This window comes from Podarcis filfolensis (assembly GCF_964270895.1).
Source record: "Podarcis filfolensis genome assembly, chromosome: 15".
NCBI classification, from domain to species: domain Eukaryota; kingdom Metazoa; phylum Chordata; class Lepidosauria; order Squamata; family Lacertidae; genus Podarcis; species Podarcis filfolensis.
In genome coordinates, this window is record NC_139618.1 from 33,269,585 (window position 1) to 33,291,690 (window position 22,106).

The following is a 22,106-nucleotide window of genomic DNA, read 5'->3' on the forward strand; positions in this document are numbered from 1 at the left end:
TACTTACAATTAAAAACAACCCACATGCAATATGGGAAACACCAGTAGCACACTTGGAAATTAAAAATAAGAAAGAAACAGGCTGGGATCTGACAAACAGCTGAGCTGAAACAGTTTGTACTGAAGACACAACAGCAAAGAAAGAAATACCTTAACTTACTTCAAAAAGAAAACAGGAAGAGATCCTTTAATTTTCATTGCTTCTGCTCATTGATCAGACGGTTGTTTGGAAATTATGTGGCAAAATTTCTTGTGAGAAAATACATATAGTGAATTGTCATGGGATGGCTATGCCAAAGAAAGCAGATCAGGTAATTAATAATAATAATAATAATAATAATAATAATAATAATAGGTATCTGAAGAAGTGTGCAAGCACACGAAAGCTCATACCAAGAACTAACTTAGTTGGTCTTTAAGGTGCTACTGGAAGGAAAATTTTTTTTTTTGTTTTAATAATAATAATAATATTCTATGGGCCTCTGATGGGAGAGAATTTCAGAGCTTTGGGTATAATAGAGCACTTTCCGTGTGGATGTCACTCCAATTGCCATGTGAGATAGAATTTTAAGACCAATCATCCCTGGAATATCTTAAATGTCAGGGGATTTACATCTGAAGAGCGTGAGTGCTTTTCAACTGATTGATTGCATACCAAGCATTTTCTTTAAGTTGTTGACCAAAGCATGATATAACATAGAATTTAATAAACGGATCCACACTGTGGTAATCATTTGTATATAAGACCCCCAAACTTCTTCAAACAGTAGCTTCAAAAGTTAAGCTTGCGACTGTCCCCTTCAGTTTTGATCTCTGTCACTAAACTTTGTCCCCACAGCTCAATTAAGTAAAGCTGTTGGTTTGACTCGAGCGATTCATTGATTAATTAACTTATGGAAAAATCCAATACAAGCATTAGTAAGCAATTTCTCAGAGTGATACCTGCGTCCTTATATAACTCCAGTGAATCATTCCATAATGAGCTCGTTTACACTGTTTCCTGGGTGTGGTCCTTTCTTTGCTGGCTATTAACATAAAAAGCACAACTGAAACCTGATCAGGAAATCAGGCCCACAGCCTGATGTTATTCCTTAAGCATTCCAAAGATTGCTTATGTTTTCAAGGACATCACATGTTTACCTGCTCTCAAATATTTGATTGCCACTTAAAAAAACAACTTAATTTATACTTTAAAAGCTTGTCTTGAGCAGGCTGTGCCATTGATACCAGGGCCAACCAATCAATGCTGAGCAGCCTTGAGAAGGTTTTGCCATGAAGACTCAGGCCAACCAATCAGCTCTGAGCTCTGGTGGTTTTGTGACAGGTCACAAGGGCTGGCCAATCAACACCATGCACCTGAAAACCAGGATGGGTATCCCCTAAGCTTGAGCGAAGGGAAGAAAGTAGTTTCTTTGAGGGAAGAAAGCTTCACTCCTTAGCATCTCCACTTAGTGCTCAAAGAGGACTTTTCTTGAAACCCTAGAGAGCCGATTGGGCAAGGCATCCCATTGTTCTTCCTTCCCAATTGAAACTGGCTCTGGGACAAGTCATGATAATCTCCTCCCACTCCTTCATGGATTGAACTTCACAACTGGTTTGGGTGGTAGCCCAGCCAGGTTTTGCTCACCGGGAAGTCTAGAAGGAAGAGAGGCGAGATGCATCCCGGAAACACTCCCAAATTCGAGTTGACTCAGAAAATCAGGGTCCCTGGCTTGCTTACTTGGGAATGAGCAGTGAGGAAGACTTTGTTCCTACAGCTCTTTTGGGGATGTGTACAATCAGTTGCCAGGGGACTGAGTTTAGCTATCCTGATGGTCTTGGTGTAGAGCTAAACTAGATGAGGCACTGTAACACAATAATTGTGTGCATGGCTTTTTAAAATACATCACAGGTGGAAGAGGGGGGTAGGTTGGAATTGGACCATGGCTTAAGGGTACAGTGGTACCTTGGTTCTCAAACTTAATCCGTTCCAGAAGTCCAATCCAAAGCAGCTCTGTGAGGGGAACAGGAGAACTCTCCTCACATTTCCCAGAATTTTTTGGGAGGAAGCCATTATTATTTAAAGTGGTATGATGCTGCTTTATATGCATAGTGCAGATGGGGCCTAGCATTAGATACAACCCATTAGTTTTTCTTATAATGATAAGGCATTGTGCATAATGCTAACTTTGGCTTAACTAGCTGTGTTTTTTCCCTCTCCTGCTCCTTCCACCCACCCACTAGGTCCTCAATGGCTTGGCGCAAACAACGGGATGGCCGTCCGTAGTGACATGTGTTGGCAACTGGTTTGGAAAGGGGAAGTGAGTCTCATTTCCTAATACTGTATCTGTCGAACTGTGTCTTGCGGGTGGTTGTTTTGCTTTCAAGTGCCAATTGCTTAATCCTCATCCCAGGAGGAAGTACCAGATTTATTCCCTTGCCAAAATGGAAAATATCACCCTGCGCTGGAAAATGAGGGAGTGACCTGATTATGGCACCATCATGGGACTTTAAAAAAAAAAATTGCATATGCATTCCTGCCTTTTTGTGAAAGGCATTATGTTAGATGTTTGATGGTGTGTATGTGTTTTTCAAAATAGCTTTTTGATGTACTCCATCCAGAGTAATGGGGTAGCATGAAAGTACAGTTAATAAACTAGTAATATAAAATCAGTGACTTGGAGTATCTTCACAAAAACCTTGTGAGGTAGGCTAGGCTGAGCGATAACAACTTGCATGAAGCCAGCCAGTGAGCTTCATGGCTGGGCAGAGATTTGAACCGGGATTGCCTGAATTCCCAATTTGGCAACCCTCTGCTCATTAAACGATTCTGGTATCAGACCTGAGCTGTGGACAGCAGACAGAGGTGAGCCCAGGACCTGAGAAGTGGGAGCTATGGGTCACCCCAGTAGTCAGGACCAAAGGGCAAACGAGCAGGGTTGAGGGAGGAGCAACCATGAATCATGGTTTGCAATCAGTGGTCAAACCAGAATGAGAAACCATGGTTGAAAGTGGGTTTGCAGACCATGATTTGTGAATTCAGACACTACACCAAACCATAGTTTAAGTTTTGGTAAGCATGGTTTGGACACCATTTCTGAATGGAGCCTGAGGGTTTACAGTTAGCGATAACAGTCTGAACAAGAAAGTGTGGTTTAATAGGGGTTGGCAAGCCATGCTTTGTGCTAGCTATGGTTGGGAATGATGTCTTAATGGACAAACCATAGCTAAAGGCACTGTTTCTCAAAAGGTGGCTGTGCCATGGAAGCAGGAGTGAACTTCTGAAGCTAAAAGCTGATAGGAGGGAAACTGTGGTTTGCCAGCTGCATGCTCAGAAACTCAAGCTGTGGTTTTGGTTCTGAACTATGATCAGTGTAGACTTTGGACTTGCTGTCTGAACTGAACCATGTCTTTTCTATCTTACCAGACGAGGCTTCATCATGGGCATCTGGAATTCACACACATCTGTCGGAAACATTTTAGGATCCCTGATTGCTGGTGCCTGGGTTTCAGACGCCTGGGGCCTGTCATTCATCGTTCCTGGGATCATCATAGCCAGCATGGGCGTCATCTGCTTCTTGTTCCTCATTGAATGTGAGTGTACCCTGAGCCAAAATGTCTCCCTGCACACAAACACACTTGGCAAAATTGGAGGCACGTGGGTACAGGAACACAAACAGGAATGAAGTCTGGCAGCAGCAGAAAAAAACCACTCCCTTAAAATCCAAGAGAGTTCAGGAAGTGTTGCCCTCTCTCTGATTTGACTTTATGACAATGGCATTATGTGATTATATGTTGTTGTTGTTAAGCCAACTCAGAGTGAGGGAAAATGCTTTCTGCCCTCACTCTGGAGCCTGGTAGGTGAAACAACTGGTGCCTAGCAAGAGCCAGGGCTCCCAGGGGTGTGATCTCCTGTCACCAGTCTCATAGAAGAGGAGGTAGAGACAGTAGCAGAAAAACTTAAGGAGGGGCCAGCTTTGTGAAATCTTGTCTCCCCAGCCCCCATCCCGAGCACTCCGTTTTGATGCAAAAAAAAGTTCTGAAAATAATTTTTGGCTCGGCCCTATATGCACACCTGCCTACTCTTGTTTGAGAGTGTTTGGGTGCAAACCCAAGGAAGTAATTTCTGCTTTTATAAAATCCATGATATTTACTTCTGATTAAAGTGGTGGTGCTGCGGGTTAAACCACAGAGCCTAGGACTTGCCGATCAGAAGGTCGGCGGTTCGAATCCCCGCGACGGGGTGAGCTTCCGTTGCTCGGTCCCAGCTCCTGCCAACCTAGCAGTTTGAAAGCACGTCAAAGTGCAAGTAGATAAATAGGTACCACTTTGGCGGGAAGGTAAACAGCGTTTCCGTGTGCTGCTCTGGTTCTCCAGAAGCGGCTTAGTCATGCTGGCCACATGATCCAGAAGCTGTACGCCGGCTCCCTCGGCCAATAAAGCGAGATGAGCGCTGCAACACCAGAGTTGGCCACGACTGGACCTAATGGTCAGGGGTCCCTTTACCTTTTAAACTCCTTTAGGACCAGGGTGTTAACCAGAGAGGGGATGCAGTTTATAAGCAATGCATGCTTAATATGAGCATATCTATATAACATAGTTGTGGTAAGAAATAGCAATTCACCAAAGTGAGGGGGGTGAGAAGCAAAGAGAGGACCTGAATGCAAATGTTGGAATTGTCTCAAATAGCCTTGTAAAAGCCAAAACAATCAAACGGAATACAGTGGTGCCTTCCAAGACGAAATTAATTCGTTCTGCGAATTTTTTCGTCTGGCGAATTTTTCGTCTTGCGAAGCACGAAATCCCATAGGAATGCATTGAAAATCAATTAATGCGTTCCTATGGTCAAAAAAAGTCCAAACAAAGCCAAATTTGGTACAACAAGAGTTTATTAAGTGCTCTTTAAAGTCACACATACTGTAAAGAGCATTTCAAAATTCAAACCCAGAATTTTTTTAAAAAAACAGTAGAGTGGCCCAATGGTCACAGAAAATCATAAAAATGCAGAAAAAAACACACAAGCTTCCAGATTCTTGCAAACCCCTCCCCAACTGTTCCCCCAGCCACCCAGCACACAGAAATTCAAATCCAGATTTTTTTAAAAAAAACAGCAGAGTGCCCCAATGGTCACAGAAAATCAGAAAAATGCAGAAAAAAACACACAAGCTTCCAGATTCTTGCAAACCCCTCCCCAACACCAAGTCCTTGAATTCCAAACACCCCAACCCAAAAGCCAACCCCCCCCAAAAAAAGTTTTAAAAGCTTAACTTACCAAATGGCTGCAAAAGAAGTTTTGGAAAAGCTTCAAAAATTACCAAAGTCTTTAAAAACCTCAAAAAAGGCTACTATGTACACTGCGTTCTATGAGTTGCTCCTCGAAGTCAAGTCGCAACTGTATTAACGGTGTTAAGAAAAAGGAAACAAACTTGCAAGACGTTTTCGTCTTGCGAAGCAAGCCCATAGGGAAATTCGTCTTGCGAAGCAGCTCAAAAAACGGAAAACCCTTTCGTCTAGCGAGTTTTCCGTCTTGCGAGGCATTCGTCTTGCGGGGCACCACTGTATGCATGTGGCTTATTGGACCATGCAGTGTTTAAAAGGTGCAATAGAAACCCAGAGCAGAATTCACTGAGGCGGCAATGAACTAGTCTGTGTCAATTTGGGGAGCATTGCTTTTGACCCACATAGGACTTGAGAAGGAATATCTCTGAGCATCCCTAAATTTCATTTCATCAGTAGTAGACGAGCAGATGTTGCCACCTAGTGGTAGAAAGCACTTATAACTGCTTTCTTCTCTGCCCTGGCAGGGATGTGCTTTTCTTAAGGTGACCTCCTGCAAGAGAGGCTTTCTGTGCCTTCACAGAATAGGATGCTAGATTAGATGGACCACAGGTCTCATCCAGCCAGGCACTAATTACCTGATTTCCAAACTGGAATATATTTGATAAAACACGCACCCCCGTTGCTGCTGTCATCTTGCTCCGAATGAAAGGTGTGCTTTTGTAATACAGTCTCCTCTCCACTTCAGATCCCGAAGACGTCGACTGCAGCCCTCCTCTCCATCACGTAAGTTTTGCACATCCCGCCCCCCCCCCCACTTACGTTTCAATCCTATGCACATTTACCGGGGAGCAATCACCATTCAATTTAACGAGACTTAGACTTTCCTCCGCTAACAGCAAACAGCTGTTTCTTCTTCCTTTCAGTATAGAGAGGGGAGGGAGGGAGAAGGAAGTTGAGAGAGTCGATATCCTTTCTTCACGGCTTACTCACAGTGGACTAGCATCATGCGCAGCTTTTATAATTTCATATTTCAGCTTCTCATACATTGCTTTGGGAGCCCTTTGCTAAAAACTAGTAATCTGTGTAATGTTACGGTCCCCTTCTCTGCTTTCGGGTCAAACTCTGTGTTCTTTTTTGCCAAGAAAAAGTTTTTCCTCCCATCTCTCCCTTTCCCGCCACTTTTGCTTATGGGGGTTGTTAATTATGTTGATTTTTTCCAGTTTTTAATTTTTTAAGGAGCAGATGTCTTGCTTTTAACAGTCTCCTTTTATAGAAGAGTTCAGCGCTGCCTCGTCAGGGTTTTGGGGCATTTGCACCGGAGAGTGGATTAGCCATTTTGCGCAGAGGTCCTCCCTGCGTCTTTTTTTTTAAAACGCTTTATCTTTGGTTTTTAGTTTTTGGGAGGCCTCTTTTTTGCACTGCCCTCAGGATCCCCCCCTGAGGTCGGGGTGACTTACGCCTCACCCCCCGTTTCTCTCTCCGGCGACGGGTCTGTCGTGGGTCTGTCTAGCAGGAGCGCAGATCCCCACCCGATCCTTTGGCTCGCTGCTCCGGAAGCCCCTCACTTGGTTTCCGACCCTCAGTATCTTGCACAGCCCTGCAGTCTCCCTTCTTTACCTCTCTGAACGTTGCTGGCGGAGTCTGATGGAGCTGAGGCTCTCCCATCTTCCTAATGAGCAGCGCCCATGCTTCTAGAAGGAAAACCAAAATAAGCCAACTCTTTGGGCAAAAGATTCCTGCATTGCAAGGGAATTGGATTAGGATGACCCTCACGGTCCCTTCCAGCTCTACAATGATTCTGTTCATTCATTTATTCTGTTTATACCCCTCCCTTCCTCCCAAAGGGCTCAACTTGGACTCAACTTCCTCACATAGTTGGCAACTCTCTCCATGTTATAGTTGGGTCATTGAGGCGTTCTCCCATCCACATGGGAGCTGCTCCTGCGCATCTGAGACGAGACCTAACCGGCTCTCTTCTCCCCAGCTAATGGCTGCACATCGAGCTGCTGTTAAAGGGCAGAGGACTGAGCATGCTCAGTAGCCACTGAATGCTGACTGGGAAGGAATGGCACATCCCACAAAAGGGCATGGCTGGCTAGAATGCTGAACAGGAGCACCCAACATTGCAACACTTCCCCCCACCCCATAAATTTATTAATTTGGTTTTTCAGATTAAAGTTTTACAATCACATATTCAACATACAACATAAAAACAAGATTCCAAAGAATCTCCTGGACTTCCCTCCTCCCCTTTGTGGGTCTTATTGTTAGCCATTTCCTCCCACATCTTTTATCATGATCCAAATATTTTACATCTCCACTGTGTCCAAAATTCACCATAGACTACAAGTGATATTCCAATCCTACTAATGATTTTAACTGCTTACCATGGTCGTTAAGATAAGTTATAAATTTCCCCCATTCCTTGTTAAATTTTTGGTCTTCCTGATTTCTGATACTTCTGGTCAATTTAGCCATTTCAGCATCGTCCATTAACTTCATCTGCCATTCTTCTCTGGCAGGGACTTCATCTTCTACCCACCTCTGGGCCAATAACATCCACACAGCTGTGGTTGCATACATAAATAGGATTTTCTGCTCCCTTGGGATTTCGGCACCTAGAATTCCTAAAAGGAAGTCTTCGGGGGTTTGTTTAAAGAAAAAGTTATTTTAAACATTTTGACGCAGCTCCCACTTGCCTCAGCCCAATCCCTGGTCATAACTGGGAAAGGAGAGGCCTGGTGTGGAAGGAACTACCATATCTCAGGGCAGAACATCTGCTATGCACACAGAAGACCACAGGTTCAATCCTTGGCATCTCTGTGGCAGTAGGGGCTGAGAGAGACCCCCATCTGAAGCCCCGGGGGCCAGCCACTCTAGAGGTAACAGAGCTGGATAGACCAGTGGTCCAGCTCAATAAAGAGCAGCTGCTTCTGAGGGAAAGTTCGACAAATAGAAGGGTCATATCTCGATCCAAACTCCTGAGGTGTTTTTATGTTTGTGTCTCTCTCAGACCGCCGGTTTGGAAGAGAAAGGTCTTGAGGCGGGCCACTCCATCAGCGACGGGAGCCTAAATATCTCCAGCAACAGCCGAGAAAACATTGTGGACATGTCAGAAGGTAGCAAAGAATCGACGGAAAACCGGGAAGCCATTAGTTTCATCGATGCCCTCCGGATACCTGTGAGTACGACCCCACAGGGGAGGGAGGGTGGGGTGAGTTGTAAGAGGCTAGTTGCAGTGGTAGAACTCCCTTTGTTCAGTTTACAGTGGTACCTTGGGTTAAGAACTTAAGTCAAGTCCGTTCTTAACCTGAAACTGTTCTTAACCTGAGGTACCACTTTAGCTAATGGGGCCTCCCGATGCCGCTGCGCCCCACCACATGATTTCTGTTCTCATCCTGAAGCAAAGTTCTTAACCTGAGGTACTATTTCTGGGTTAGCGGAGTCTGTAACCTGAAACGTATGTAACCGGAGGTACCACTGTACTATATTTATATCCCAGGGTGGGGAGAGAAGACTGGAAATTGAAATTGACAGGTGTGCTGTTGTGTGGATCAGATTGGCAACTACGCACCTGTCAGCTACTGTTTAGTAAGAAGATATTCATTCATTCATTCATTCATACCCTGCCCATCTGGCTGGGTTTCCCCGCCACTCTGGGCAGCTCACAACAGAATATTGAAAACACAATAGAACACCAAACATTAAAAACTTCCCTAAACAACATTCAGATGTCTTTTAAAAGTCAGGTAGTTGTTTATTTCCTTGACATCTGATGGGAGGGTGTTCCACATGGCGGGTGCCACTACCGAGAAGGCCCTCTCCCTGGTTCCCTGTAACTTCACTTCTCACAGTGAGGGAACCACCAGAAGGCCCTTGGTGCTGGACCGCAGTGTCTGGGCTGGACGATAGGGTGGAGATGCTCCTTCAGGTATACAGGGCCGAGGCTGACAAAAGGAGAACAGGAGATCGGATCATGAATTGACCTGTGCGTGGGGGTCCATAGGCATTTATCTAGGGGAGGGTAAAGGCAAGCCCTGAATGGAGCCTGGTTTCTCACAAATATATATTTAAAACAAAACAGGAAGATGAATGCCTGCACATTCCTCCTTGTATCTCAAGTTCTGTGGGAATCGGTGGCTTGTGATTCAGGGGGGCAACATCCCCCTTCCCACCCCCACGGACACCCGTACCTCTGTGTCCTATCTGTTTGGGGCCTTTGTCTTTGCAAAAACTGCCTTTCGTTACCTGCTAATGGTTTTTTCCCCCTTTCTCTCTCTTCTCTGCAGGGAGTTGTGGAGTTCTCCTTTTGCCTGCTGTTTGCAAAACTAGTCAGTTACACGTTCCTTTACTGGCTTCCCCTCTACATTGTGAATGTGGGTGAGTTGCAAGGAGCTTGTTATGGAGACTCCAAATTTGTGATCTCAGAACCTGCTTAAGGAAGTTTTGCTGGTGGGATTTTCCAACGACTCTGAGCCTCCCGAAGGCTGGCTTAGGTCCATGTCCTTCATCACACCTAAAGATGGACCCGTTTTTAAGAAAAAGAAAAACTTTTTTATTTATTTATAAAGAATTCAGTGGGACCTCATTTTATTTTATTCTACTTTATTGATTGAGAAAAAAATCATTTTATGCTCCCGTTTCAGCCCCAACAAGCGCTTCTAAGAAAAGAAAATAGGACAGAATTAAAACAAAAGAATTAAATAGAATTAAAACAAAAGACTAGAAGAACAGAGCTAAAGGCTTCGTTCTCAAAGTACTGGCCCTATTTGGCACAATAATGGCTACACTGACTGGAAGTGTCTCTCTAGGGTTTCAGATGTAGGAGATGCCAGGGACTTTTTGCATGCAAAACTTATCCTCTTCCATTGAGCTACATCTCCTGCCAACAAGCAGAGAACTGCTTCCAGCCAAGTCAGACCATTGATCTTATCTAACCCAATTCTGTTGACTCTGACTGGCAGAAGCTGTGCAGGGTCAAATGCAGAGGGTCTTCTGCAACTGAGATCTCTTCGACTGGAGGTGTTGGTGATGGTGGAATGGAATGTGGATCCCTTTGCATGCAAACCCTGCACCCCCCCCCCATTTAATTCCATCACATTTTGATCTTCTCTGCTCACCCAGCCATTTCTCCTGTTCTTCTTTTTGCAGCTCATTTCACCGCGAAGAAGGCAGGGGATATGTCCACCCTCTTTGACGTCGGCGGCATAGTCGGTTTGTTGCATCGATTTTCTTTTTCTTTTAAAAAATTTAATTTTAGTAGTGTAATTATATTTGTGTGCATAGATACCAAAACAAAACAAAGCAAGATGAAGTCCGATTATCCAAAGCCAAAGGAAAATGAATATCCAGAACTAATAACAGACAAAGCAAATTTAACAAACTTCGCCAAAGTCAGATACGGCAACTGAAAATCATTGGGTTTCAAGCCACAGCAAATGGGTTTACATTATCCTGGAGCTCATTACTGCAGTAAATTATAAAAAGACTCATTTTTTCTGCAAATTTATTTGGCTTAACTCTGGAAAAGTGCTTTGATGTTCACAGCGTGTTATCCTTTGAAGGAGAACTACTTGAAAATGATTGACAGGTGGTACTTAACTCTGAGTAGGCTCGCTAAGATGTATAAGACTGAATCAGAAAAGTGCTGGAGATGCAAAGAGGTTGAGGGAACGTTCTTTCATTGTGGTGGACTTCTAAAAGGGTAAAAGAGTATTGGGAAATGATACATAATGAATTGGGGAAAATGTTCAGAAGTACTTTCCCCCAAAAAACCAGAGTCCTTTCTGTTGGGGATAATTCAGAAGGAAATTCCCAGGTGTCAAAAAAGGTTATTTATGTATGCCACTACTGCAGCACGTGTTGTTAGCTGAAAAATGAAAAACGAGTGAAGTCCCAACCAAAGAAGAGTAGCAACTTAAGCTGATGGAATATGTGCAGCTTGCACATTTAACATATAGAATAAGAGAACAAGAAGAATATACATTTAGAGAAGATTTTAAAACGTTTATTGAAAATATGGGAAATAACTCTACAGCTGAAAACGCTGTCAGCATTAAGATAAATTCAACAGTGTAAATAAATTTTGATGGATTTAATAATGGAATACTGAATGGTATAGTTTTTGTAAAATATGCAGGGGTTTATGATATGCAAAATGAACCATGGGAGGAGAAGGAGGGAAGTCATTGATATTTTAAGGATGTAAAAATGAGTACTTTAAATTGTAAAATAGAAAATCTGATATTTTTTGGCTTGTCGAAGGCCTTTGAGTGAGTTCATGGCTCTCAGACGTGACATTCTCCACCCTTTGCCAACTTCCAAAAGTGAACTGTGACTTTTTTCCCCTGCAGGAGGCATCTTGGCAGGTCTCATCTCTGACTACACAGGTGGCAGGGGCACGACATGCTGTACGATGCTCATTTTGGCTGTTCCCATGGTGAGTTTCCCTATTGCGCACTTCCAGCTTCAGAGGCAGCAAGGTGATAAACACCAGTTTGCGTGTCCAGGCACTTTTAGGCAGTCACTATTTTTGGGTCACATACCCGCAGCTTCAGGTTGTGCAATCATAGGCGGCTGGGAGGTCTTGCGCAACAAACCCACTTCCCCAAATGAAAGGACCTTTTTTCAAGAGGTGAAGGAGAAATGCACTGAAAAGGATGGGATAACACTTGCTTTGGCGCGACATCCTCTAACATCCCCGCAAACGAATGCTCATGAAAGAGCCAATGTCATCTAAGTTCCCTGCGAGCAAATTGAGATGAATGTTCAATAAACAAGTCATCTGGGTGTTCCCTTTGCTTACTTTAGTCGCCGTTTTTCTACACCACCTTGTGGTGGCTAGGGCTTATGGGAGTTGTAGTCCAAAACATCTGAAGGGCACCAGGTTGGCAAAGGCTGAACTGAAAAGTAGAGAGCACAAGGCCAAATCCCAGTGGATCATAGTTTGATAGCCTCTCACCCTTCCTATGCATGACTTGACCATGCCCACACGTAATAATGATAATTTATTATTATTTATAATCCGCCCATTTGGCTGGGTGGCTCCCAACAGCCACTCTGGGTGGCTCCCAACAGAATAATAATAATAATAAAACGACAAAACATTAAACATTAAAAACTTCCCTAAACAGGGCTGCCTTCAGTTGTCTTTTAAAAGTAAAATAGTTGCTTATTGCCTTGACATCTGATGGGAGGGCGTTCCACAGGGCAGGGACCACTACCAAGAAGGCCCTCTGTCTGGTTCCCTGTAACTTGGCTTCTCGCAAGGAAGGAACCACCAGAAGGCCCTCGGAGCTGGACCTCAATGTCCGGGCTGGACGATGGGGGTGGAGCAGCAGTGTCCCGGAGGCCTCTCTCAGGCCTCTTAAGCTGTGGTGGTGAGTGCAGGCCCCGCCCCCTAGGCCAGATGGAGTTGGCAGGAGAGGGAGCTGTCCTCCCAGATCTCACAAGAGCAGCAGCAGCAACGTCCCAGAGGCCCTGATGGAGGCCCCCAACTTGGCTTCTCGCAGCGAGGGAACTGCCAGAAGGCCCTCGACACTGGACCTCAGTGTCCGGGCAGAATGATGGGGGTGGAGACACTGCTTCAGGTATACTGGACCGAGGCCATTTAGGGCTTTAAAGGTCAGCACCAACACTCTGAATTGTGCTCGGAAATGTACTGGGAGCCAATGTAGGACCGGTGTTATATGGTCTTGGCAGCCACTCCCAGTCACCAGTCTAGCTGCCGCATTCTGGATTGGTTGTAGTTTCTGGGTCACCTTCAAAGGTAGCCCCACATAGAGCGCATTGCAGTACACCATACATTTAAAGCACCCGTTAAACACTCATGGCTTCCTCAAAAGATTCTGGGAGCTTTTGTTGAGTTCGCTCAGAGCTGTTAGAAGACCCCTATTCCCCTCACAGAGCTGCAATTCCTAGAGTTCCCTGGGAGAGCTTGTTGAACCGCTCTGGAAATGCTCATTCACTGCCTTGCTTTCTCTTCTAGCTCTTCGCCTACAACCATGTTGGCCAGAATGGACTAGCAACGTCAATAGGTAAAGTTGCACTAATTTCTGGAGATTTTCACCACTGGCATACACTGGCTTCCACCAAGAAACCTCTGAGCTAGTTCTCACATTACCACTGGACCCTGATGGTGCCTTTGTTGCTGTTCTTGAGTCAGTTTTGTGCAGGGAAAGAAATGTTCTCTGAATATATCACCAGGCTATCTGGATCTGGCAGTACGATAGTGATTTGAGTGTCACCTTCTACTTTACAAGTGAAGGTGTTCCAGCTAGCAAATTGCTTCACAGACTTGGAGAAGACATATAATCCCGCTCAAGCACCCATCTGCTGCATGAGGGGGCCCAATCCTGCTAGCCCTGCCCAGCTGCACTTGCTACACATGCCCACTGCCAACAAAGAACCTGCCTTCTGTGGGAATGTTGAGGGAAGTAGGAGAGGATATATTGCTTAGATATTATCCCTCCTCACTCACGCTAGTGAGCTAGTAGCAGAGCACATTCCATTGCACATTGCTAGAAGCAAGTTGGTGGATTTGTTAGAATCGTTTAAGTTGAGCAATCCAGTCTGGCTTGTCCGGATTGGATTGTTCCTGGTAAATTTCCCTTTATTTCCCTCGTAAAAATAATAATAACATGGCAGTCTCCTTTAAAAGTAATGGTAAAGTTTACTTGCATTTGGTTTACAGTAGTATCCTGAAGGCAGGCTTTAATCCTGTGGTTACAGTTACATTTGCAGAAAAAAGAAGTCTTTAAAAAAATATTTAAAAATTAACCGTTTCAACATAACAAATTATCAAACCATATAATCGCTTACATTAATTTCCCCCCTTCCCCCCTCCCTTCCATCCTTCCCCGCCCCCCACCATCAAGGACTTCCCTCAGCTCCTCTCTCTGATTTCTCAGCACATAGTATTCTCTGCATGTCATAAAATTTTACATATCCTTACATTATCTATCTATCATGTTATCAACCAATAAATTTGTGTATGTTTATTCGAGACCTGCCAAGGAGTCCAGTTCATTTTGTTGTCTTTCTAGATCATTTGTAAAAAGCTCCCATTCTTCCTTAAAGTCACAGTTGCCCTCATCCCGCAATTTATATGTCAATTTAGCAAACTCTGCATAGTTCATCAGTTTTTCTTGCCACTGCTCTTTCGTTGGGATTTCCTCATTCTTCCATCCTTGTGCTATCAAGGCTCTTGCCGCTGTTGTGGCATACATAAATAAATTCTTTGTTTTTCTTGGCAGGTCTTGTCCTACAATCCCTAACACATTTGTAGAGAAGAGAAGTCTGAGATAGGCCCCAGACTTTTTACCTAGTGGCGTCCATCCTCTGTAAGGATGGATGGTTAAGAGCCAGCAAAAGATGGTAAAAGAGCAGCAAAAGAGCCAAATAGCCAAAGAAGAGTCCAAGAAGAAGATGGCTGCATGACTAGCCCTTTTATAGGGTCTGCTAGGGTCATGCCCAGGGACGTGGGTGGCGCTGTGGGTTAAACCACAGAGCCTAGGACTTGCTGATTTGAAGGTCGGGGGTTCAAATCCCCGCGACGGGGTGAGCGCCTGTTGCTTGGTCCCTGCTCCTGCCAACCTAGCAGTTCGAAAGCATGAAGTGCAAATAGGTACCACTCTGGTGGGAAGGTAAACGGTGTTTCCGTGCGCTGCTCTGATTCACCAGAAGTGGCTTAGTCATGCTGGCCACATGATCCGGAAGCTGTATGCCAGCTCCCTCGGCCAATAAAGAGAGATAAGCACCGCAACCCCAGAGTCGGCCACGACTGGACCTAATGCTCAAGGGTCCCTTTACCTTTACCTTAGGGTCATGCCCATCTACCTGGTCACATACGGAGAGGATGCTCCAGACCAGGTGTGACAGGAAGTCCTCCTGGCTGGAGCAACATTCCCCTGTGTGTCCACTCTAGGCAACAGGAAATATTGTATTTGACTGCTTCAGTGATTACATATCCTGCACCTTCTACTGAGTCCAAACATTTGCCCATCTAGCTCAGTACTGTTTACACTGGCTGGTAGCAGCTCTCCCCCTGGAGATGCTGGGGCTTGAACCTGGGACCTTGCGCCTGCATAGCAGGTGTTCCCCCAGGGAGCTACAGCCATCGCTTCCGATGCGCTTTTTTCATTGACTTAAAATTGCTTTGGGATAGTTTGTAGCAAAGTGATTCGTAAATGGAAGCAAATAAATCGAGATGGCAAGGTGACGTGGCTGATGTTTGTTCTTTCTTTCTCTCTGTAGTGATGTTAATTATCTGTGGCGCCCTCGTCAATGGGCCGTACGCTCTCATCACAACTGCGGTGTCGGCGGACTTGGTAAGAATTGCCCCCAAAAGTTCTTGTTATTCACTGGGAAACAAAAATGTTCACTCCAGAGCATAGCTGTCAATTTACAGATTTGAAAATAAGGGACCAGCAGCCGTGAAAATAAGGGACCAGCAGCCAAAATAAGGGATTTTAGTCAACCAGCTGAAATACGAAGTTAAAAGGGCCGGCAGGGAGGGAGGGAGAGGAGCTGCTTCCTTTGAAACCCGGGAAATTTAAGCGATCTCCATCAATAAGGGACAGCAGCGGGACATGGCGCTGGGATAAGGGACTGTCCCTCCAATTAAGGGACGCTTGACAGCTATGCTCCAGAGGCCTTTTGAGCTAACAACCCGGGTTGGCTCCCAGACAATTCAGCGGCCCCACATTTGGACATTAGTCAGGATCCGTGCTTAAACCGAGAAGCTCCAATTTCCTGTTTCATCCAAACTAGGAAACTATGGTTACCAGCTTCTGAATCAGCCAGGATATTAAATTATAGCTGACGAGTACCTTGCTGAGCTATAACCCAGATCCGATTGTCTGAAGCAGTTGATTTTCTTCTCTGACGCTTGTCCCTTGTGACCATTTCTTATTCATCAATTAAGGGCATTCATTTGACTTGAGCCTTTCTGGCCTTGAACTCATTCCTAGAACAGGATTCAACACGCAGACGCACAGCACAGCAGTTTTCTTCTTTGGGCACTAGAATAGGAAATTCTTTCCACGGAGTGTAAACATGACACCTTGGCTGAGAGAGCCTCCGGAGGAGGAGGAGGAAAGCTCTTGGCTTCCTTCACACAGCCTTCAAAACTTGGAAGAGATCTGAATTAATCTGGCACACATCAGTTTCACATTCTCCAGGTACTCTGGAAAAAAAAATATTTTTTTATTGGCTGTAAAATTGTCCCTTCGGCAAATCCCTCCTCTCATGGCAGCTGTTAGTGTACAAGAAAGAAAGAAAAGATGTAGCCAGGATGGTTTTAGAACAAAGTGGAAAATAATACAGGCTCAGAGCACTGAGTGTTGGCTTGTCTAGGCGAAGCGTTTTCAATGCAATCCCTCCACCCCCCCAAAAAAAAGTTCATTGCAATTATATATATTCAACATGTTTCCTTCAATGCGTACAATCTTAAAATGATTTGAATTGGTTTTAAAAATACATTTAAAAGCCGTACAATTTAACAAAACTAACTCATTTTGGAATAATCAATTAAAACCTAGATCTCTGTCCCGACTCACACACATCTTGCTAAAGCAAACCATGGCTTAGCACAAGTGTGCACTAAGTTTAGGGAAGTTTTTAATGTTTGATGTTTTATTGCTTTATTATTATTCTGTCGGGAGCATCCCAGAGTGGCTGGGGAAACCCAGCCAGACGGGCGGGGTATGAATTATTATTATTATTATTATTATTATTATTATTATTATTATTCCCCAGTCATTTTGCTGCTCTGCTGAACTAAGCCATGATTTGGCTTACCACATCATCTAAACCTCCTAATAGCTAACTAAAATCCACTTTTCGCCCACTAACTGGTTCCAGTCCTGCCCTCCAGATCAGCAGGAACCTTGCAATGTTCATTTGTGACATTTTCCTTTAACCTTGTATTCTTTCTTTGCTCCCCCCACCCCTTTCTTTTCCACCCCAGGGCACTCACGAATGTCTCCAAGGAAACGCAAAGGCCCTTGCCACCGTTACAGCCATCATTGATGGAACGGGATCTGTCGGTCAGTAGCTAAGAAGCTTAGGCCAAGTGTGGAAGCTTTGGCCCTCCAGGTGTTGCTGAACTACAACTCCCATCAGCCCCAGCCAGCATGGCCATTGGCCAGGGATGATGGGAGTTGCAGTCCGGCAACACCTGGAGGACCATAGTTTCTCCACACCCGCCCTAGGAGTTAATTTGAGCCTCATCCAGTGTTTTGTTGTACGAAGCCTCAGAGGGGCAGAGGTTTTTCCTCTTCCCCAAAGGATACCATTATCCAGGGAGATGTGGTGATAACTGGCTACTTACTAGTCCCACACCTTGGGCCCACTTCTGTCTCAAACCCAGCCAATATCAGCTCTGAATCTGCCCTGAGAAGGGATGGGGCTAATTGCCGCATTGCTCACCCATATAATGCAAATCTGCATGCAAGTGCGTCTGCCTCAAAGAGGTTTTTGTGGTTCCTCAAGGCTTCCCAAAATACATATATTTAAATTATTATTATTATTTTATTTTTATTATTATTATTTCTTCATTGCTCCTCTGATGGCAAAATACTTTATTTTCACTTCATTAAAAAAGTAAATACTGATGGCTTCCTTTTCTTTTCTATTTGATAATATTTTTTATTAGTTTTCAATTACAACCCAATAATAGCCTCATTATAACAATGTCAAATAATAACGCAATTACTAATACCAATCATTCAGACACCAAATTACATAATTTAGGTGGCCCCTTACATGCTAGAGTTGTTGGTTTGAAGTTTTACTTTATTTATGCGTTCCAAAATCTTAATAACTTCAATTACACTCTGGTCAAAATAACAATCCGTTCTACAACTACTGCGATATTAACAACTTCCATTCGTATTGACACATTAAACGATTCATAAAACTGCAAGTGAGGCAATCAAACTATATCCTTGTTCTTCCTGTGTGTGACAATTATTCTGTCCGTGATGTTTCTTCCTGTCCTTGTAAAATGTTATGTCTATCTTTCCCCGGTTCTTGCTGTTCTCCATCATGCCTTGGGCGGAGCTATACTGATTGTTTCCTTGGGTCACCCATTGTAATACTGTAATGCCAAAAGACTTTTTGTGGCTCCCCAAATCTGCGATTTTTAAAGTAGCATCATCATCATCATCAAAATACCTTCTTAAGCTGACTGCTCCCATAGTTACCCCACTGTGATTCTGCAATGCCAAAGGGTTTGGGTTACCCTCCCCCCCAAGTAAACATTTTCTTTTTTAAAAGATGGCCACACCAACTTTGACATGTGCCCCCACCCTGAGAGTTGGGGAAGGGTAGCCTCATTTCCTGTGCTCCTATATGTCTTAGACAAATCTGTAGGACTCTCCAACATCCCTGGTAACACCCCTGCTTCTGTACCCCCTGTAAATCAGGGGGTCAGCAAACAGGGGGCTGGTCCACTGTCCCTCAGACCTTGTGTTGGGCCGGACTATATTTTGGAGGGGGGGAAATGAACAAATTCCTATGCCCCACAAATAACCCAGAGATGCATTTTAAATAAAACCACACATTCTACTCATGTAAAAACACCAGGCAGGCCCCACAAATAACCCAGAGGTGCCTTTTAAATAAAAGGACACATTCTACTTATGTAAAAACATGCTGATTCCCGGACCGTACGCGGGCCGGATTAAGAAGGCAGTTGGGTCAGATCCGGCCCCCGGGCCTTAGTTTGCCTACCCATGCTGTAAATCAGCTTTTCTCAACCTGTGGGTCCCCAGATGTTGTTGAACTACAACCCCCATCACCCCTAGCTAGCAAGGCCAGAGCTCAGGGATGATGGGAGTTGTAGTCCAACAACACCTGGGGACCCACAGGTTGAGAACCACTGCTGTAAATGGTCAATCTGTCAACAGCAGTCAGCCATGTTAGCTACAAACAGAACCCCCACATTCAGAGATCACCAAATGCTTTTGCCACCATGTGCTTCTTGTGAGCTAAGGGTATATGGCTGCCGCCTTCTTAGATGCATAGTTCTGGCTAGAAGAACCTTCGCTGTGATCCAGCACAGCAGGCCTTTTGTTGTTATCCGTGAGTACATGTTGGTCATCTCTAACTTCCTGAGTCTTCCTCCATCACCACCATGTAGGATTTGCAGACATAGGTTTTATGCGCCATCTGTGCTAGAAGGAGCCTGCCTTCCATATTGCCACGAGCTGGACTTCACTCTTGGCTGCTTGCTAATCCTTTGCATCATTCTTTTTTCATTTTGCAGGTGCTGCTCTTGGACCCCTGCTGGCAGGTTTGATCTCTCGCACTGGCTGGGACAATGTCTTCTACATGTTGATGGCCGCCGATCTCCTGGCTTGCCTAGTGAGTTTCCTTTTGCAGTGCATTCCACATCAATTCCTCTTTTAACCCAACCATTCTGTGAGACTTCCATGTTGCCTTATTGCCCCTGTCTGCACAGACTTTTGCTATGGTGAACTAAGGGATCAGGAACTGGTGGCCCTCCAGATGATGATTGACTGTGGGTTATATCCTGTGCCAATCCTACTCAAGAGTTGTCCTGTGCCACAACTAACTTAGGTCCATTAATTTCAAGGGGTGTCACCTGAGTAGGACTTTTTGGGGACCTGTAACTCCCCTCATCCCTGATGGTTGGCCATGCAAGCTGGTGTTGATGAGAATGGAGATGAACAATGTCCGGAGGTCTCCATCCCTGCTGTTAGCTAAGGGGTAAATCCTACCAAATTTAACCTCAGTTGGGTAAACCCTTGAGAACAGCTGATATTGCTACACCAATCCTGACCTAAGTTGGGAACCACCTGCAGCTCAGTGGTAGAGCAGACAATTTGCTTGCAGGAGGTCCCAGGTTGCATTCCGCATCATCTCCAGTCAAAAGGATCTCAGGACAGCGACCTGAGAAAGAACCACAAATGAGATTCTGGAAAGCTGCTGTCTGTCAAGAGTTGACAGTACTGGTCTAGGTAGACCAATGGAGAAATAGCAGCTCTATATGAAAACTTATCACGGGGTCTTTCCTTTCCAACTGCATTTGTCTGTGTGTAATTTTGAAGAAGGATCGTAGCTCAGTGGTATATCTTTGCAGAAGGTACCAGGCTCAATCCTTGTCATCTCCAGTTGGGGCTTGGAAAGACACCCAACTGAAACTCTGTAGAGCTGCTGCCAGTCTGTGTAGACCAGGTATCCCCAAACTCGGTCCTCCAGATGTTTTGGGACTACAACTCCCATCATCCCTAGCTAACAGGACCAGTGGTCAGGGATGATGGGAATTGTAGTCCCAAAACGTCTGACTCAGTATAAGACAATGGGTATGGACAGCAACTGTGGCGTGGTGGGGCAAGTGGGAGCTGTCCCCTCATGGAGCAGATGAAAGCTTGAGTGGGATTGACCAGTGGGTCTGAATAGGTATAAGGCAGCTCCTGGTGTCTTTAGCACAGAGACATCATTGCAGCGCCATGGACAAACGCTGGGTGGGCTGTCTGCATGCACCAAACAGCCACTGCCATCATTAACTCTGAGTATATCTTCCCCTTCCAGTTCCTTTCACGTGTGGTGTTCAAAGAAATACGAGGGTGGTGCGGCTCCTGCGGAAGAAAACGAGGGTAGGTGTTTGCAGAGGCTGAATATTTTGGAATGTATGACTCCAGGGACCTGTAGTTCACTGGTGCTTAAAAAATTTCCACCCCCCGATTCCCTTGAATTTTAAGTTTTACCAGCCTGCCAGTGAAGCCCTGTTGAATTCCCCTGCCAATACATGCTGCCATCTTGGGCCAGTTGAGTGTGCACAAAGCAAAACAAGATGGCGGCGTTCTGTTCTGAAATGTGCTACTGAGACCTGCTACACTGGAATTGCATGACGTGCTGTCAGATTTACCTGTAGAGTAGTATGCTACGGAGCATGCTTGGAAAATCCAGGATAGCGATGCTCCATTCTTGGTGGGGCTTTTATCAGACATGTTTGACAAGGCGTTTTTGACATGCGCCGGCAGCTCATGGGGCAGTCATGCACAGACTGAAATTCTCCTTCTCAAAAGAGCGCTTAACCATCTTACACATGTTTTACTTCAGGAATGGCTAACCCCTAGTTTGCGGCCCTGATCTGGCCTCACGCAAAAAAAAATTCTGGTGGCGGCAAAAAGAAAATAAATTTAAGGTAGATACAGAGCTGCGGTTGTGGATCCAGCACTGTAACAGATCTGTAACAGCACTGCAGATCACCCCGTTATTAGATTGATTACTTCCCATCTTCAGTTGATCTGAATGTGTCCGGTACATGGAAAAGTCCTGCTATGCTCAATGGGGTTTATTCCCAGGTAAGCAAGCAAAGGATTATAGCTTGAAACACACTGATTTCTCAGAACTTTTCCCAGTTAGTCAGCCCCAACAAATGTTCCACAACCCAAGTGCTCTTGGAACTAAACATTGGAATTAAGCAGTGGAGTTTCTGCTAGGGAAGACTATATGTGTAGCCCTGAAGATGCATGCAGGAGCCAGGGATCCTTGGGACTGCAGATGTTCTGACCATGCTCGAACCATGGTATCTGCACTTAAAAAGCCAAGAAACGAAAAAGGCTTTTGCCTGCACACGCAAACAACCCAATTGCTCTTCCCTTTGCAAGAGCAAACAAAAGAGAAAGCCACCCATTTCACTGTAGTTTTCTGGATCATCCAAACCAAGCTGTGGTTAGCTGCTTTGGGGGGGGGGGGACCCAGGACAGCGGTGTCCAAACTTTTTTCAAAGAGGGCCAGATTTGATGAAGTGAAGGGCCATGAGGGCCTACCGAAGGGCCAACCAAAGTTGTTATCCTTTTTTTAGGATTGAAGTT

At 44.9% G+C, this 22,106-nt stretch overlaps 1 protein-coding gene and 1 long non-coding RNA gene across 7 annotated transcripts in view; one reads left to right on the plus strand and one right to left on the minus strand.

The window, feature by feature from the left end:
- Positions 1-22,106, minus strand: part of LOC310750783 — a 287,025-nt gene that overhangs the window by 122,515 nt on the left and 142,404 nt on the right. The gene's annotated exons all lie outside the window — the stretch shown is intronic.
- Positions 1-22,106, plus strand: part of SLC37A2 (solute carrier family 37 member 2) — a 58,615-nt gene that overhangs the window by 29,681 nt on the left and 6,828 nt on the right. For 4 of the 6 annotated variants that reach the window (XR_014542109.1, XM_083588741.1, XM_083588742.1 and 1 more), the window contains exons 6-17: positions 2,224-2,300; positions 3,407-3,573; positions 6,005-6,042; positions 8,273-8,440; positions 9,549-9,639; positions 10,411-10,473; positions 11,613-11,698; positions 13,247-13,295; positions 15,514-15,587; positions 17,228-17,306; positions 19,529-19,626; positions 20,818-20,882. Coding sequence is in view for 4 of the 6 variants with exons in the window: in XM_083588741.1 (XP_083444867.1) it covers positions 2,224-2,300; positions 3,407-3,573; positions 6,005-6,042; positions 8,273-8,440; positions 9,549-9,639; positions 10,411-10,473; positions 11,613-11,698; positions 13,247-13,295; positions 15,514-15,587; positions 17,228-17,306; positions 19,529-19,626; positions 20,818-20,882 (1,055 nt within the window). In the remaining 2 variants the exon portion in view is untranslated. Of the gene's footprint in view, positions 1-2,223; positions 2,301-3,406; positions 3,574-6,004; positions 6,043-8,272; positions 8,441-9,548; positions 9,640-10,410; positions 10,474-11,612; positions 11,699-13,246; positions 13,296-15,513; positions 15,636-15,897; positions 15,940-17,227; positions 17,307-19,528; positions 19,627-20,817; positions 21,217-21,281; positions 21,977-22,106 lie in introns of those variants that run through there. The other 2 variants (XR_014542110.1, XM_083588744.1) reach the window with 2 other exon arrangements.